General features: G+C 51.4%; 1 protein-coding gene across 2 annotated transcripts in view; it reads left to right on the top strand.

The window, feature by feature from the left end:
* The window catches only part of IQSEC3 (IQ motif and Sec7 domain ArfGEF 3), a 110,574-nt gene that overhangs the window by 81,895 nt on the left and 12,120 nt on the right, over positions 1-16,559 (top strand). For both annotated transcript variants that reach the window (XM_055315346.1, XM_055315345.1), the window contains 6 exons: positions 6,132-6,254; positions 6,751-6,917; positions 12,756-12,895; positions 13,986-14,111; positions 16,005-16,104; positions 16,260-16,421. In XM_055315346.1, coding sequence (XP_055171321.1) covers positions 6,132-6,254; positions 6,751-6,917; positions 12,756-12,895; positions 13,986-14,111; positions 16,005-16,104; positions 16,260-16,421 — 818 coding nt within the window. The remainder of the gene's footprint in view (positions 1-6,131; positions 6,255-6,750; positions 6,918-12,755; positions 12,896-13,985; positions 14,112-16,004; positions 16,105-16,259; positions 16,422-16,559) is intronic.

The following is a 16,559-nucleotide window of genomic DNA, read 5'->3' as shown; positions in this document are numbered from 1 at the left end:
AATGGGGCAGCCAGAGTGACCTTGGCAAGAGAAGTTTTAGTGGAATGCTGGGAGTAGATGCTTGGCTGGAGCGGGTTGAAAGGTGGGTGAGATTGAGGAGGTGGAGACAGCATGGATAGGGACACCTTCTAGAATTTTGGCTCTAAAGAAGAGTATAGAAAAGGGATAGTGACTAGAGGCAGAAAAGGTCAAGGCAGGGTCATGATTTGTGAAATAGGAGACAAGACGCTGGGTGCTAAGGAGGATGATTTACTCCACTCTACTAAGATGCTAAATTCCTGGTAGAACAGGAAGGAACATCTCAGAGTGTGTCCCAACCTGTGCTCTCAATCTCTCCTGCAGCATATGTGTCTACCCCATCATGGCGTCTACTAAAAAATCAGCACCATTGGGCCTCAGGTGCTCAAGCCAGAGCTCTGAGACTCACCGTTGACTCTTTTTTTGGTTCACTTCCCACCTTCCCTCCATCACACACTGCCATCAGTTCTTCCTCTAGGATGCATCTCAGATTGTCCATTCACTTGGTCTCCTCCTTGCCCAGGCTCCATCAGCCCTAACTTGGTCCTCAGCAGCAGCATTTTCATAGGGCCCCACTTCGTTCTTGTTCCCCGCCCTCCCTGTTCCACTCATTCTACCCCAAAAAACAGAGAAATCTTCGTAAAACCAGCTGGCTCATATTGCTCCTCTGATCATGTCCTTCTGTATTCTCTTGCTACATGAAGGAGAAACTTCGAAAACCTCTGGTGACTCACAGAGCTCGGGCTGGTCAAGCCCCTGTCCTCTTCCCAACCCCACGACCTGCCATTCACCATTCTCCCCCTTCCTCTCTACATTACAGCCTCATTGACCCTTTCTAGATCCTTGGGTGTTCTTTCCTACCACAGGGCCTTGGCATATGCTTTCTCTCCACTGCCTGAAAGCTCTCCCCCATCCCTCCCCTTGCCTTGGTCAGCTCCCACTCATCTTTCAGGTCTCAGTTCACTGTCGTGTCCCCAAAGGGGCCTTTCCAGACATCCCAAGATGAAATATATCCTTTGTCCTCTCATGGAAGCCTGTCCTTTGCCTAAAAGGATTTGAAACAATTACAATGAAATCATTATTTTTTTGACTTGGGGTATAATGTTTGTCTCTCACCAAAACAGAATCTGTGTTTGTGTTGTTTGCCACTTATACCAGGTCCCAAGCACAACGTTTTGCACATAGGAGGCAGTCAATGCATGTTTGTGGAAGAAAGGAAGGAAGGAAGAAAGGAAGGAAAGAAGGAGGGAAAGAAGGAAAGAAGGTGGGAAGGAAGGGTGGAAGGAAGGAAGGAACGAACAAACAAAAGAAATGTCACTACCAGAGGTCAGAGAAAGCACCAGAGAAGAGAAGGGGGAAGGCAGGTGGGGCACTGGTCCCTGCTGTGGGGTCTGTGTGCCCAGGCCAACTCTGGAACTGAGGGATGGCCACACAGTTTCTGTGCTGACTGCCGATGGTGGAGTGGCTCCTGGCACGTGACTGACTGTGCCCAGTTGTTTCCCCACCACAGCCCCCCAAGGACATCTGGGTAAGACAGCAGCCCCCAGGGAGAGACACATTAGCACAGTCCACAGAGAAGGGAAGGAGACAGGCTGGCCTGGCCCAGGAGATGCCAGGAGGGAATGTGATGTGTGCAGTGTTCCCCCAGGACCAGCTCTTTTATGAGCTTATTTCTTCCTACGTAATTAAAAAAATAACAGGATGATAGTTACTATCGCACAGGGTAGAGAAAGAAAATGAAGTCAAGGTGGACCTAGGGAAGCTCTAAGAACAGTGCTTAGTAAATGCGAGGGTAGAAGGTGCCTCCCGCTCTGGTGCTGGACCCCTGTTGAAGTGGAGGGGGGAGGAGGTGAGAGGGTAGGCTGAGCTGGTACTTCGGGAGAGAAAAAAGCATCGTGCTGAGTGGAGGGGCAAGGATTTGGGTGATTGCAGGATGGCCAAGGCCCCTGAGGTGAGGGTCGCTGGGGCAGGCTTGTCGGCAGAGAGGGCACAGCCTCAACCTGGCCAGCTGCCCCAGGGGGCACACGGTGCTTCACCGGAGGAGGGAGAGAAGCGGCCAGCTGTATTCCAAAGCCAGCCAGGAAGGATGTTGTGTGACCTGCTGTCTGGGAGCCCTCTGCTGACTGTGCACCCTGTCTACTTCTGGTCCTTCTCAGAGAGTGGGGGCAGTCCTGAGACGTCACCTGGTCCGGACCCCAAATATCCAGAGAGGAAGGCATTTGTCTTCTTTTTTTTTAATTTTTATTTATTTATTTATGATAGTCACACACAGAGAGAGAGAGAGGCAGAGACACAGGCAGAGAGAGAAGCAGGCTCCATGCACCGGGAGCCCGACGTGGGATTCGATCCCAGGTCTCCAGGATCGCGCCCTGGGCCAAAGGCAGGCGCCAAACCGCTGCGCCACCCAGGGATCCCCCATTTGTCTTCTTAGGGTCAGTCGTGCCCCACCAGCATTCAACACAGCTTCCTCCCTTCCATCTGGGGGTTTTGCAGAACACATTGAGATTTTTGTCCCCCTGGGATCTGAGACCCCCAGGACACCATCAGCCCGTTGAACATTGAAGCCCTGTGGTGGCCACAACAGGGAGTAAGGTGGGAAGTCAGCTCACACGTGCAGGCATGTGTGCAGAGGGGGCACACATCAGTCTCTACCTCCCATCCCTCCCTCACCACTCGCACTGCCAAAGCAGCCCCTGAGAGCCTGAAGGGGACATGCTTGCTCCCCGGAGCTGCTGGCCTGGTGGCTCGTGACTTGCTGGACTCACTTGTTTTTGAAAGCCTCCACATGGGCTGGATCCCCCTCCAGCCCTTGCATCAGCTCAGTGATTGGTTTTCAGCTTTTAAGAATCAGGCCTGGAAAGCCAGCGAAGAATGCTGATTGCCAGGGTCCGCCTCCACATAGTTCAGTCAGTAGATCTGGGTTGGGGCTCAGGGATCTGTGTTTTACCAAGCCACCTCACAGCTCTAACAAGGGGCTCTTGAGGATGTGGGGTGTAGAATCCCCACCCCACAGCGACCTCCCACAAAGTTGTCCCCCCCCCCCCGCCGCCCCCATGGCCCGTGGCCGACTTACTCAGCACTCCCCAGTCTGCGGGCTGGCATTTCCACATGGCTGAGTCTCAGGCTCTGGGCTCATTACTGGAGCTTTCTGCCGCAGCCCCGAGCGGGCCAGTGAGCAGGCTGTGGGTCACCTGAGTGAAGGCCTGGAAACTAGGCCATCGTGCTTGGCGGAGCAGATCCCACTTTCTCCCAGCTGCTCCACTGCCTCCTTCAGTGGCCCTCCCCCACCCCCCCATGGCACCCTGGGGCCTTGGGGCAGAGGGCACAGTACAGAGGTTCTAGGAGCGACATTGACAGGCCAGGTAGGGGTGGGGTGGACAAACTGATGGAGCGAGTCCTGGACAGCAGGTGGACGCCAGGCGGGGGCACCAGGGGCCAGCCTGAGGTCCTCCAGGTCGGGCCAGCCCTGGGGCCCACTGCCGTCCCCCGCGGCCTTGGCACGTCATGTGGGGGTGGGATGAGCAGGTGCAGCCCCTCTGCTCCACGCCCAGGCTGCCCCGGTCCAGTCTGTGGTGTTTTCCTCCACCTCCATGTCCTATGCTTTTCCACCTCTCTCTCCTCCCCTCTGTCTGTCTCCCTGTGTCTTTCTTTCTGACTCTCCCTCATCTCTGTTTGTCTCTTGTTTTCAGTCTCCATCTCTCCTGTTTTGTTGGTCTTTCTTCCCCTCTTCGTCTCCTTGCCTCTCTTGCCTTCTCCTTCTCTCTTTCTCACCTGACTCCATATCCTCTGTGTCTCTTGCTGTTTCCGTGTCTGTCCCCTCCTTGTCCTTGCCTCCCTGGCTCTAGCTCCCTGTCCCTTTGCTGCAAGACCGCACAGGTTCACTTCCTCCAACTGGCCTCGCTGTCTGGGTCAATCATGCAGGATTCATAACTCCTGATGGAGATGAACCAGGGGACACGTGGATGTGAGCCTGATGCTGCTCTCAGGGCTCACCTGCCAGCTGGGGAGGGCCTAGGGAAGAGGTGACAAGAGCTGCTGAGAAATCAGATCCGGAGGCTGCTACCACCAATTGCCTTCTCAAACGCCAGACACTGACATTGCCAGTTGTCACAGTTGGGCCACATTCTCGCCTCGACCCCCCAGCACCACTCTCTTACTCACTATGCAGGCAGACAAGCCTGAGAGAAGGCTGCATTTGACGAAGCCGAGGATGGGCTGCCAGCCCCAAGATGGCCATCTCTCTGTCCTTGGGAGCTGAGGGGGCTCCCAGTCTCCCCTTCTTAGAAGTTTCAATGTTGCCCTCTCCTCCCTGTTCCCCGTGAAAGGAGTGGGGGAGGGAGAGCCCATGGGCCACCAGGCCCCTGATCACTGCTGTGTGGGTGTCTCCTCTTGCCTTCTCCTAAAAATTGACACCAGAGCCAGGGTTGGGTCTGGACCTCTGAGTCTCCTAGATGGTGAGCTCTGCACGGAGCCAGCATCGTGTAGGAAGTGGGTCCTGTTCAGGGCTTGTCCCTCTGCTTACGTGGTCCCTGGGTGAATGTTCCCTGAGTCCCCCAGTGGGCTGGGCACTGAGCCATATGCTGGGCTTAGGCCTGGAGTTCGCCTCACCTCTGTGGGCAGGGAGGCAGGTAGTGACCAGGCCTCTGCTGCCTGGGGTGGTGCCCCTGTGGTGGCCTCAGCCGGGGCTGTAAAGCAGAGGAGCTGCTCACCCCAGCGGGTGCTGTGAGGCTGGGTATAAAAACAACCAGGAGAGGGACACCTGGGTGGCTCAGCGGTTGAGCGTCTGCCTTCAGCTCAGGGCCTGATCCTGGGGTCCCGGGACCAAGTCCCACATCGGGCTCCCTGAGGGGAGCCTGCTTCTCCCTCTGCCTGTGTCTCTGCCTCTCTCTCTCTCTCTGCGTCTCTCATGAATAAATAAAAGTTAAAAAAAAAAAAAAGCAACCAGGAGAGAGAGGACTGGACTACAGCAGAAAGGGGAGAAATCAACCCCGAGAGCCCGTTGGCACGTGTGAGCTCCTGCAGTTCTCAGGCATGTCAGGTCTGCTGCTCCACCAGGCCTGGGTTCCTGCCCACTGCTCACAGCCCGAGGAACAGGGCACCCCAGGAGAGGGCAAGGCTGTGTGATCCCATGGAAAGGAGGGGCCCCAGGAGCAGGCCAGGCCTGAGGAATGACACTACCTCCTGGGGGTGACTGGGCTGTGTCCCCACCTCCCCCTCCCCCCATGCACTGAAAGGGGACATTCAGAGGCCAACTCTCCAGGGCTAGAGGGGACATTTCAGATATAGAAGAGCCCTGGGGTGGGGGGGGCAGGATTCTGGCCTCCTTCCTTCTCAGAGCAAGAAACTGAGGCTCTGAAAGATGAGTTTTGACCAGAAGTCAAACTCTGAGTCACCGCATTTTTTGTGACTTTGTCACACCGTCCCCTCCCACATGAAGCTGATTTGTCATTTACCTTCAGAGACCACCACTTCCCTGAGAGCTCAGGGCTCCTTGGCTGCGGGGGAGGCTGGGATGAGCTCGCTCCTTGCAAATCCTGCCCAAAGGCAGATCCGAGGGCTGGTGCTGGACCAGGGCTCAGTCATGGGGAAGCCCATGTGGGAACGAGCAACTAGGGAGGTGCACAGGCTCCTAGCAAGACCAGAAGAGTAGATTGTTCTAATCCTGTTTCAAACCTTGGTCTGACTCTGAGATCCTCTGAGGTTGAGACAGGAAAGGACCTGGGATCAGAAGGAGGAAGATCAGCTGCCTTCTGGCTGTGCAGCCCTGGGCAGCACCCTGGCCTCTCTGGGCCTCCAATCCTTAGCTGCGTGGTGGGGACAGCAGTCAGCCATCTGCCTTCAGGGGCTACGGCATTAGAGGAAGGGCCCTGTGAGGGAGGGTCCTTGGGGTTATTGAAGAGAGAGCCCTGGGTGTGATTTGACTCAGGAGGGCCCAAGTCAGTCCCCTCCTTGCTGGTCACAGGGACCCCAGTCCCTCCCCCAGGCGCCAGGGTGGGTAGGCCGATGGGGGAGGGGGCGCTGTGCCAGGCACCCTTATCCTCGAGTTGCCTGGGGTCCAGGGAGGTCTAGGGGGCCGACCTCTCCTCAAGAGCCCCTGCCCTGCCTGCCCTCAGCTGCGTGGTGGACGAGATGGACTTCTCCAACATGGAGCTGGACGAGGCCCTGCGCAAGTTCCAGGCACACATCCGCGTGCAGGGGGAGGCCCAGAAGGTGGAGCGGCTCATAGAGGCCTTCAGGTAAGACCCCCTTCCTGAGCCCCCCTTGCCTCCTGCAGCCCTGGAACACATGCCTGGGGCACCAGATGCTGGGGGGCCAGGGGTCAGTCCAGGACTGGGGAGAAGCCCTCCTGGCAGGGCCCAGGGGTGGTGGGCTGGGTGGAAAGGAGGGAAGGCGAGTAAAGGTACATGATCCCTGGAGCTGGTGAGGCCAGAGCAGCCCTAGGCCCTCCAAGGGGTCTGCGTGCATCTCACTCATCCCCAGTGACCAGCAATCCTTGGCAAGCCTCTGTGCAAGGTGATGGGCCCCCTGGGTGTGGGACACATGCCCTATCGCCTCAGCGGGGAAGAAAACCAGGCTATTGGGCAGACAGTGATCTTTAGGGACCTGAGGCCCTCTGAGAATCGGTGTATGTGCCCCGATAGCCATGTGCCCTCCCATTTCTGGGGCTTGGGGAGGGGAGGAGAGGGCTGGAGAGGGCCTCACTTGGCACCCCACTCCATGTCCCCACCATAGCCAGCGCTACTGCATGTGCAACCCTGAGGTGGTGCAGCAGTTCCACAACCCCGACACCATCTTCATCCTCGCCTTTGCCATCATCCTCCTCAACACTGACATGTACAGCCCCAACATCAAGCCTGACCGGAAGATGATGCTGGAGGACTTTATCCGAAACCTGCGAGGTGAGGGGTGGGGAGGAGGGAGATGAAGGGGATTGAGGGGGACAACAAGGGGGAGGAGGGGGAGGAAGAGAGGGAGGAAGGGGCAGAGGGCAAGGCCACTGCCCAGGCCCCATTCCGTTCAGCGTTCATTCTGTGAGGCTGAGCCGATTGTAGATTGTCACCCCCGCAGCCAAGGGAATGGACAGTGCTGTGTCCAGTCCCGGGCACACACAGCCATCTGGGAAAGTTGCTTGCATGCCAGGCAACTTTGGAGAGTTTCCAAGAGTCACTGCCACAGCCCCGGACCTTGCCCTCCACAGAACGTCCTCCAGTGGGTGACCTGTAGGCACCGGCGGCACCGCTGGCACCAAAGTGTACCAGACCTCCCCACTGCATAACATATGAGGGCCTTTAAGTCTTGGGTCCATTTATGTCAGCCTTGCAGATAACTTCATGGCACCCACTGGCCACATCCTTTCCCCAGTGAGATAATGCACCCGCTGGCAGGGACCAGGACAAAACTGACAGGATGGGATAAGTGCTCAGTTGTTTTTTCTTTTCTTTTTTAGCATTTAAGAAATTTAAGCTATACGTGCACATGATTTAATAAAGTCAAATCGTTCTATAAGGCCTGCTACAAAAAAAAATATTCGTCCCTGCTCCTGTTACCACTCTCCTTCCACAGAGGCAACCGCTCTCAACTTTTTGGGTTTTTTTTTTTTTGCCATTTCTTGTGTTCTTTTATAGAGCTGAACAACGTGCTTCTGCTTCTTTTCTTATTCCTTTTTTTTTATATTAGATTAAAGCCCATTGTAAGGTTTATAGATCCGAGCACTTGGTGCATGTTTATGTCCACATACACATGTGATCATAGCCAGCTCTCAATGGAGATCGTTCCCTGATCCCAGGACATCCTGTCCCATTCAGTACCCCTGCCCCAGTGCCAACCGTCTGACCTTCCATCCATGCTGACCAATTGTGCCAGTTCTTGAACTTCATATAGATGGGTTTAAATAGTATGTGGATTTTGGTTTCTTTCATACACTGCTACTTGTTCATTTTTTAAATTTTTAAGTATCATTAATTTCTGTCTTAATCCGTTCAGGCTGCCTTAACAAAATACCACAGACTGGGTAGCTTATAAACAAGAGACATTTATTTGGCACAGTTCTGCCAGCCAGGCAGCCCAAGGTCAAGGTACTGGCAGAGGGGTGTGTCTGGTGAGAGCCCACTTCCTGGTTCTGGCTTGAGAGCCTTCTGGCTGTGTGCTCACATGGTAGAAGGGGTGGGGAGCTCTGTGGGGTCTTTTTGGTGTATGATACTAATCCTCACATTCATGAGAACTCTATCTTAATGACTTGGGCACTTTCTGAAGGCCCCGCCTCCTCATACCATCCATTTTGGGGACTAGGATTTCAACATACAAATGGGGGAGGGAGACACAAGCATTCAGACCACTGCAATTTCCCATCGTGGAAAATGAGGATTAGCTCTCTTTCATCCACCTACCCTAGCCCGCCCCCACTAAAATTACACTGCAGCCCCACACTGTTTGTCTAGCTTCAGCATTATTTTGGTGACATCGGTGTTTATGTTACTAAGATGTAAACATAGTCCAAAGCTGAGTCTTGAAGTATATCATGATTACAGACCCTTCCTATTTCTGCTTTCCTTGGAGTGAATACTTGTATTCTTTTTCCCTTTGCTTAGCTCTCTAGGCACCTGCCACCCACTAATTTCCAAACTCCCCACCCTGTCAAGTTCTTCTCCACACATGCAGCCTGGGAGATTTTTTTCTTGGAGCCTCTCTCCCCGAGCCTCTAGCTCTGCTCCAATCTGGACAGAGAATGCTTGCACCAGCACCCGGCAGTCAGCCTGGGACACCCTTCACATCACTGACAGGCCTCCTTTGCCTTGTTCTTGTGATCAGTTCCTGTGTCCTAGATTTCGTAGCTTGCTCGTTTATGGTTCACTTCCACAGAAAAGGTACCCTGGTGGCAAACTTTCTGACAACCTGTGTGTCTGAATATATCATTTTCTACCTTCACTCTTGATTGAGAGTTTGGCTGGGAAGAGAATTCTGGACTGGCAAGATTGAGCTCAGAATTTTGAAAGCACTGCTCCATTGTCTTTTAATGGACGGTGCTGCTCTGCCATTCCAATTCCTCACCTTTTGCATATTATTTTCTCTCTCTCTGTCTCTAAAAGTTTACAGGCTCTTCTCTTTGTCCTTTGCGTTCTAAACTTTCCTGATACTCCACCTCGTTCGGGTTCTTTTTTTTTAATTGAAGTATAATTGACATCTTGTTAGTTTCAGGTGTACAACATAGTGACTTTTATACACTGGGAAATGATCCCCATTATAAGTCTAGTCACCATTTGTCACCATACAAAGTTGCTGCAATATTATGGACTCTGTTTCCTATGCTGTACATTACCTCCCCACGACTTAATTTATTTTGTAACTGGAAGTTTGTACCTCTTAATCCCCTTCACCCATTTCGCCTACCCTCAACCCCCCTCCCCTTCTGGCAACCAATAGTTTGTTCTTTGTATATATGAGTCTGTTTATATTTTTGTTTTGTCTGTTTATGTGTTTCATATTTAGATTCCACATGTACGTGAAATCATATGGTGTTTTTCCTTATCTTTCTGACTTGTTTCACTTAGCATAATAAGCTCTAGGCCCATCCATGTGGCTGTAAATGGCAAGATTGCATTCTTGTTTATGGCCAATATTCCATTATATATATATATATATATATATATATATGTCACATCTTTTTTATCCATTCATCTTTCAGTTGACACATAGGTTTCTTCCACATCTTGCTGTTGTTAGGCAATGTTCAGTGAACATGGGGGTGCAGATATCTCTTCAAACTGGTGAGTTTCTTTATGGGCTTTTTCTCATCTATTGTGCTAGTGCTGGGTTGATCCTTCAGTCTAGAAACATGTTCTCCGATTGTGGGAAGTTTTCTTAAATACTGTATTTAAGGGACCCCTGGGTGGCGCAGCAGTTTAGCGCCTGCCTTTGGCCCAGGGCGCAATCCTGGAGACCCAGGATCGAATCCCACGTTGGGCCCCCGGTGCATGGAGCCTGCTTCTCCCTCTGCCTGTGTCTCTGCCTCTCTCTCTCTCTCTCTCTCTCTCTCTCTCTCTCTCTCTGTGACTATCATAAATAAATAAAAATTTAAAAAATCTTTAAAAAAATACTGTATTTAATCATCTCCCTCCTTTGTTTTCTCTGTACTTTCTGGAACTCCTATTATTCAGATATTAGATCTCCTAGTTGGACCTTTTAGTTTTTACAGCTTTCTACCTGTCTTCTTGTTGGACTTTCGTGAAGATGTCTTACAAGTCACCTCTTAAGGTCTTCATTTCTGCTGTCACATTTTTCATTTTCAAGAACCTGTTCTTGAAATGTTCCTTTTTTATAACATTTTAGTCTTGTTTTGTAGATGTGGTATCTTCTTACATTATCTCTGATGGCATTTGGTTTATTTCAGTTGCTCCCTGCTTGCCTCTAATTCTTCTGGCTTCCTTTCTCTGTTTCCCCATACTTATTTTTCTTTCGTGTTATAGGCTTTCCATATATACATGATGAAACGTAGTTGTTCTCTCATATGTAAGAGTGAGCTAAAAGGCTGATTTAAAACAGTTTTAACTATGTTTTAAAGCAGAATTTTTAAGACTCTGTGAGTATGGGCAGGGACAGGGTGCTGACCAATGGGCTTTCTCATAGGGTGATTGAGTTGAACTGTTTCACTGAGAAATCCTTACTGTAGTATCTTTACATTTTTCTCTTGTGCCTGTTGATTCCCCAGAAATGTCCAGTCTGTTGCCCAGAGGGTATGAATCTGGATGCCAGCGATCTAAGATCTTCTGGGTCAATAGGACTGAGAGGGTCTCTTAATACATAGACATCTACTCCATGCCTCAGTTTTCAGCATAGACTTGATGAGTCTTTGGCTGGCCTTGGGGTCCTCCCATCCCAGAGTTCCCAGTTTACCTCTTCCAGAGGACTAACCCTCAGTCTGCTGTTGGAGTGAAGGAAGGGACAGGGAGATCTAAATGCTTTTTAGGCTGATGATCAATCTATTTTCCTGTTTCCAGCCCAACTTTACCTCCACGTTCAAAGATTCCCATTGCCACCCATCCCAGAGCCCTTTGGTGGTTCTGTGGTGTGTTAAGTGGCTTGTAACCTCTCTGCTGGCTTCAGGTTCCACTCTCTCAGGCTTGCCAGTCCATCTGCTCATTTGTCCACTTCCCAGGTCACATGGTGCCATTTTTTCTTCCCTACTCTTACTCTTTGTAGACATATCTCTCTTTTTAAAAAATTCCTTTTAAGGGCACCTGGATGGTTCAGTCAGTTAAGCATCTGATTTTGGCTCAAGTCATGATTTCAGGGTCTTGGGATTGAGCCCTGCATCAGGCTCCCTGCTCAGCGAGGAGCCTGCTTCTCTCTCTCTCATTCCCCATGCTCGTGCTCTCTCTCTCACACACACACTCTCTTACATAAATGAATAAAGTCTTTTTAAAAAATTAAAAAATAAAAATAAAAAACTCCCTTTGACCAGAATATTCAGAAGGAGCAGAGGTGCTTCTTCAGTGGGATGGATGCCTCTGTGTTGGTTCGGATGGAGTCTTGTATGGAGTCTTGCTCCCTGCTCTTTCTTGTCCCCAGCCTATGTCTTTTAGGTCCCCAGGGGCACCACACAGCTAATGTGCCTGACTTGAAGAACCAAGAAAAGAATGTGGATGAAACAGGGTTGACACAAAGAGTTGCTCATAGAAGGTGTAATGTCCTCTCACTAGTCAAGAAATCTCCTTTGAGGACACTTGCCAAAGTTGTTTTATTTTCTGTTTTTCTTTCTTACAAGAGAAGCATATAGTTTTAAAAGATTTAGGAAAAGTGATCCCTGGGTGGTGCAGCGGTTTGGCGCCTGCCTTTGGCCCAGGGCGTGATCCTGGAGACCCGGGATCGAATCCCACGTCGGGTTCCTGGTGCATGGAGCCTGCTTCTCCCTCTGCCTATGTCTCTGCCTCTCTCTCTCTCTCTCTGTGACTATCATAAATAAATAAAAATTTAAAAAATATATTTAGGAAAAGTAGAAAGAAGAAAAATTTTATTGCCTCTCTTTCTAGCTCACAAAGAAATTTTTTTCAATATTAGTAAATTTCCTGTCAGTATTTTTTGTTACCAGAGTGTTGTGACTATGAAGTAGGAGATGGGAGTAAGGTCTTCTTACCTGCATTGCCACAGGGGGATGTCCAACTCCTCTTCACCTAATATCTAATCACCACCACCTCCCAGGCTTCCAGTGAAGGAAGAATCTTGTCATATATTCAGCAACTAATCATTGAGCACCGTGTTCCCTGGGGGAGAAAGAGGGATGGTCCAAGAGGGAGGAGATCAAGAGAGAACAAGACAGAACATCAGCTTTCAAGAGACTCTCATGGGAGGCAGGGAGCTGGGTGGGGGGTAGATAAATACACGGAGGACAAGAGAACTACTAAAGCAAGGTGCTGAACAGGAACATGGAAGCTGTCCTGGGGATGAGAAACAGGTGGGAAGGGGGAGTGGAGGTTCTGGTTCTGGAACAGCAGGAGATGAGGCTGCAAATGTGTGCTGGGGCCATATTATAGTAGTGCTAGTGTCTGGCTAAGGAGTTTGTCCTTAATTCAATAGGTATGGGGAGCCAGTCATTGAAGGCTTTGGAACAGGGACAGGGCAATGTCAAAGCCAGCCTTCAGGAGCCTCAGTCTGGTGAGGTCTTCCACTCTCTGGCTCCTCACTTCTGACACTCCTTCCCTTCTTCCCCTCCTTCGCCTCCCCTTTCTACTCCACCCTGGTAGGTGTGGATGACGGTGCAGACATCCCAAGGGAGCTGGTGGTAGGCATCTATGAAAGGATACAGCAGAAGGAGCTCAAGTCCAATGAGGACCATGTCACGTATGTCACCAAAGTGGAGAAGTCCATCATGGGCATGAAGACAGTAAGTGCCCACCACAGAACAGCTCTCACCCCACAGGGGTCGCTTCCTCTCCCATGGATGCCAAGCCCCCTACCTCATACCTCCTTTTGTCTCCTGTGTTACATCTCTTCTCATTCTCCTCCTTCCCTTTCAGAAACCCCTTCCCATTCTTTGCTCACTTCATAATGATTGAATCCCCACTATGTGCCATCCACCATACCCTCTGTCTCCCCTTAATGACATTTCCTCATGGCTACCAGCCACCACATCAGGAGAGCCTGTGGTGAGGTATCGGGAAGGACTGACTGTCCAGTCATCTAGGGTTGAAGCATCTGGATGACCAGATGGGGAGACGAAAGATGGGCTGGATACTGGGTTTTCCTGGATGGTCCTATTGAACAGAAGGCAGGAAAGAGGCTGAAGGAAGCTCTAGACTGTGGTGTCCCAACCATTGGGGTGCCCCTTGGTCATGATCTGTGTCTCAGGCAATATGGTCCAGGTTGGCAGTGATGCTCTATGGTTTACTACTCAGACATCAGCAGAGGCTCTTTAGGCCATAAGTATAAAGGACGTAGAGTGGGTTCTGGTATTCGTGTCTGTTTTCTCCTCCCTAAAGTGCTGACCCAAGAAACAGCTGGAGATCTCATCGTTGCCACTGCAGTAGATTGTTCTACAGACAGCAGATTTGAGGCATCCTCACCATCCCCTCCCTCTTGCACACTTGCATTTGGGTGTGCAGGCAAGAAAGTGCCAGAGTGCCACCCTGCAGGCTGCAGCCTGGGTCGTGGGGGGTCCTCAAGAAGATCTTGGGGGAAAAAGAGTTGGCAGTGGCCATATTTGAACAATCTGGAAGCTCTTTTCAACTTCCTCTCCCCATGCCTGTATCTCCTCATCTACTCCAGAACAATGAACACTTCTCCTCAAGCCTTTCTCCCCAAGTCACACAAGGAAGGAAGACGTTTAGGGTGAGGAGAGGGGACATTTAGGGTCAAGTTCAGGGTTTGCAGGCAGAACCCCGGCCTCCATCTGCTCTTCTGGAAAGTGGGTGCTGTGGGGTGCGGAGGGCTGAGAGCCCCGAAGCCTCCCCCGTCAATGTGTGCCTCCTCCCCAGGTGCTGTCCATGCCTCACCGCCGCCTGGTCTGCTGCAGCCGGCTCTTCGAGGTGACAGATGTGAACAAGCTGCAGAAGCAGGCCGCGCATCAGAGGGAGGTGTTCCTCTTCAATGACCTGCTGGTGGTGAGTGGACCTTCGCCCCGAGCCCGGAGAGGGCTGGGGAGGGCCAGCAACCTCATTCCGAATGCCAATGCCATACTCATTTACCTTTTCCCGTGGCACTTTCACATCATGGGGGTGGGGGGGCAGTGAGGTCGCTCAAGCAGATATGATCATTCCTACTTTCTAAGGTATGAAGCTGAGACTCAGAGGAACCAAATAATTTGTTTATGGTTCCGTGGTCATGATGGAAATGAACCAGATTCCAGAGCATGTGCCTCTCCTACATTATGGAAAACCTAAGGCAGGAACGGTACAGGGTGTGCTTCACATCGCATAGCCCGAGAGGACAGTGAGCTTGGGGGATGTGTGTGCGTGTATGTGTGTGTGTGCTCACGAGTGTGCATGTGTATGTGGGGATGGGGATAGGGGGGTGACGGGGTGGGGGGCACTCGTTCTTTGAAATATGTATCCATTCCACAATATTTAATGAGTGTCACCTATGTACCAGGCTGGGAACAAGATTTGTAAGTGCTGGGAAACAGTGGTGAACAAGATTGGGCTTGTGTCTTTTCTTCGTACCGCCCCCCATCCTCTCTATCCATAGTCACACTGGCACTACCTTTAAAATTACCCCACATCTAACAATCCACCTCTTAAGTCCACTTTCCACAGAGCAGCAGAGTGATCCTTCTAGAGTACAAATCAGGCCGCATGACTGCCACACTTCCCATGCCAGGCAAAGGAAGTCCACGTTCCCAGACATAGGGCCTCCCAGATCTCTGACCCCATCTCCCTTTCCTCTGCTCCACTGCTTGGCTGCGCTGGCCCCCTGGCCCCACAAGCTGCCTGCCATGGGCCAGGCTCCTTCCATCTCAGTCCTCTGTTCTTGCCGCTCCCCCAAGACTTTACCCAGCCACCTCCCTCTCTTCACTCGGGTCTCAGTTCAAATATCACCTCCTCCCAGAGGCCCTCCCCGTGCGCCTCAGAAGGTAGCCTGCCCAGTCACCTTCTCTTCTTTACCCTATTTCATTTTCTTCGAAACACTTTCCAGTTTCTGGAATTACATTATTTATCTGTTCCTTCACTTTGGTTTTTTTCTGCTTATTATGCTTTATAGATCGATCCATAGATCTATACCCCAAGGGTCTTCCTCTGGAACAGCATTTCCCTGAGGGCAGGGCTCTCTCTGGGCTGGCAGATCCTGTGCCCCTAGGGCCCGCTTAGGAAAGGTGCTAAGTTTCCATTCTACATGGGGAAGGATATAGAAAATAATTAAGAAAACAAATAAGTTAATACCAAATTAGGGGAAAGGTGGCATGAAGACCAGGAAAGCGAGTGACAAGATAGGGAGGGGCTGGGGTTAGGGTGGATTTGTTTGTTTGTTTGTTTGTTTTTTGTCACGTGGGCTGCTCAGGGAGGGGGTCTCTGAGGAGGCAGCATCTGAGTTGAGATCTAAGTCATAAGACTAATCCAGCCCCGTAGAAAGCTGCAGGGAGAATTGTGGAACAGGGGTAGCATGTGCAAATAGGGGTCTGCACTCCCTCTATTCAGACCACAGAAAGGAGGACAGCAGGGCTGGAGCATAAAGCCAGAGTGAGGCACGGATCAGATGGGGAGAGACAGGAAGTGTGGACTCTCTTCTGCAAAGTGCAGTGGGAATAGCCACTGAGGGGTTTAGACAGTAAAAGCCCCCCATGGTTTGTTATAGTGCGTATTTATATGTGTGTGTGTATACCTGTGCATACACATATATCAACGTGTATGTGTGTGAATGTATCCTGTGTAGTAGTGTGCAACTGTGTTCATGTTCGTATTTATTTGCGTGTTCCCTGGTGTCCCTGTGTGTCCATGCATCTGAATGCACGCACACACGTGTACACCGTCAGGGCTTGTCTCTCTCCCTCTCTTGAACAGATTCTCAAACTTTGCCCTAAGAAGAAGAGCTCCTCCACGTACACATTCTGCAAGTCAGTTGGGCTGCTGGGCATGCAGTTCCACCTCTTTGAGAATGAATGTGAGTCTCCCTGGGATCCAGAGACATGGTGGAAGCGGTAGGGACGGTGTGGGGGGGGCAGCAAACACCCAAAGGTCCTATCGCTGCTCCGTGCACCACTCCACCTCCAGCCTGCTGCCACTCACGGCCATGGGGGCCTGGGGTATGCTTTCCAGATTACTCTCATGGCATCACCCTGGTGACCCCACTTTCGGGCTCCGAGAAGAAGCAAGTGCTGCATTTCTGTGCACTGGGCTCGGATGAGATGCAGAAGTTTGTGGAGGATCTGAAGGAGTCTGTCGCGGAGGTGACAGAGCTGGAGCAAATCCGGATAGAGTGTAAGGCTGCTGTGCGCCTCGTGGCAGGGTGGGCAGGGGGACTCCCGGTCCAGCAAGGAGGCGGCTGCTTGCTCCAGTCTGGAGTGAGTGTGGGAGAGCCAAGGACCCTCCTGCCATCCCGAGCCCTCCCCCAGCCCT

The sequence above is a fragment of the Nyctereutes procyonoides genome, unplaced genomic scaffold, assembly GCF_905146905.1.
Source record: "Nyctereutes procyonoides isolate TBG_1078 unplaced genomic scaffold, NYPRO_anot_genome, whole genome shotgun sequence".
Taxonomy (NCBI): domain Eukaryota; kingdom Metazoa; phylum Chordata; class Mammalia; order Carnivora; family Canidae; genus Nyctereutes; species Nyctereutes procyonoides.
Note: the sequence above shows the minus strand (reverse complement) of the source record. Positions and strands in the feature narration are given on the sequence as shown.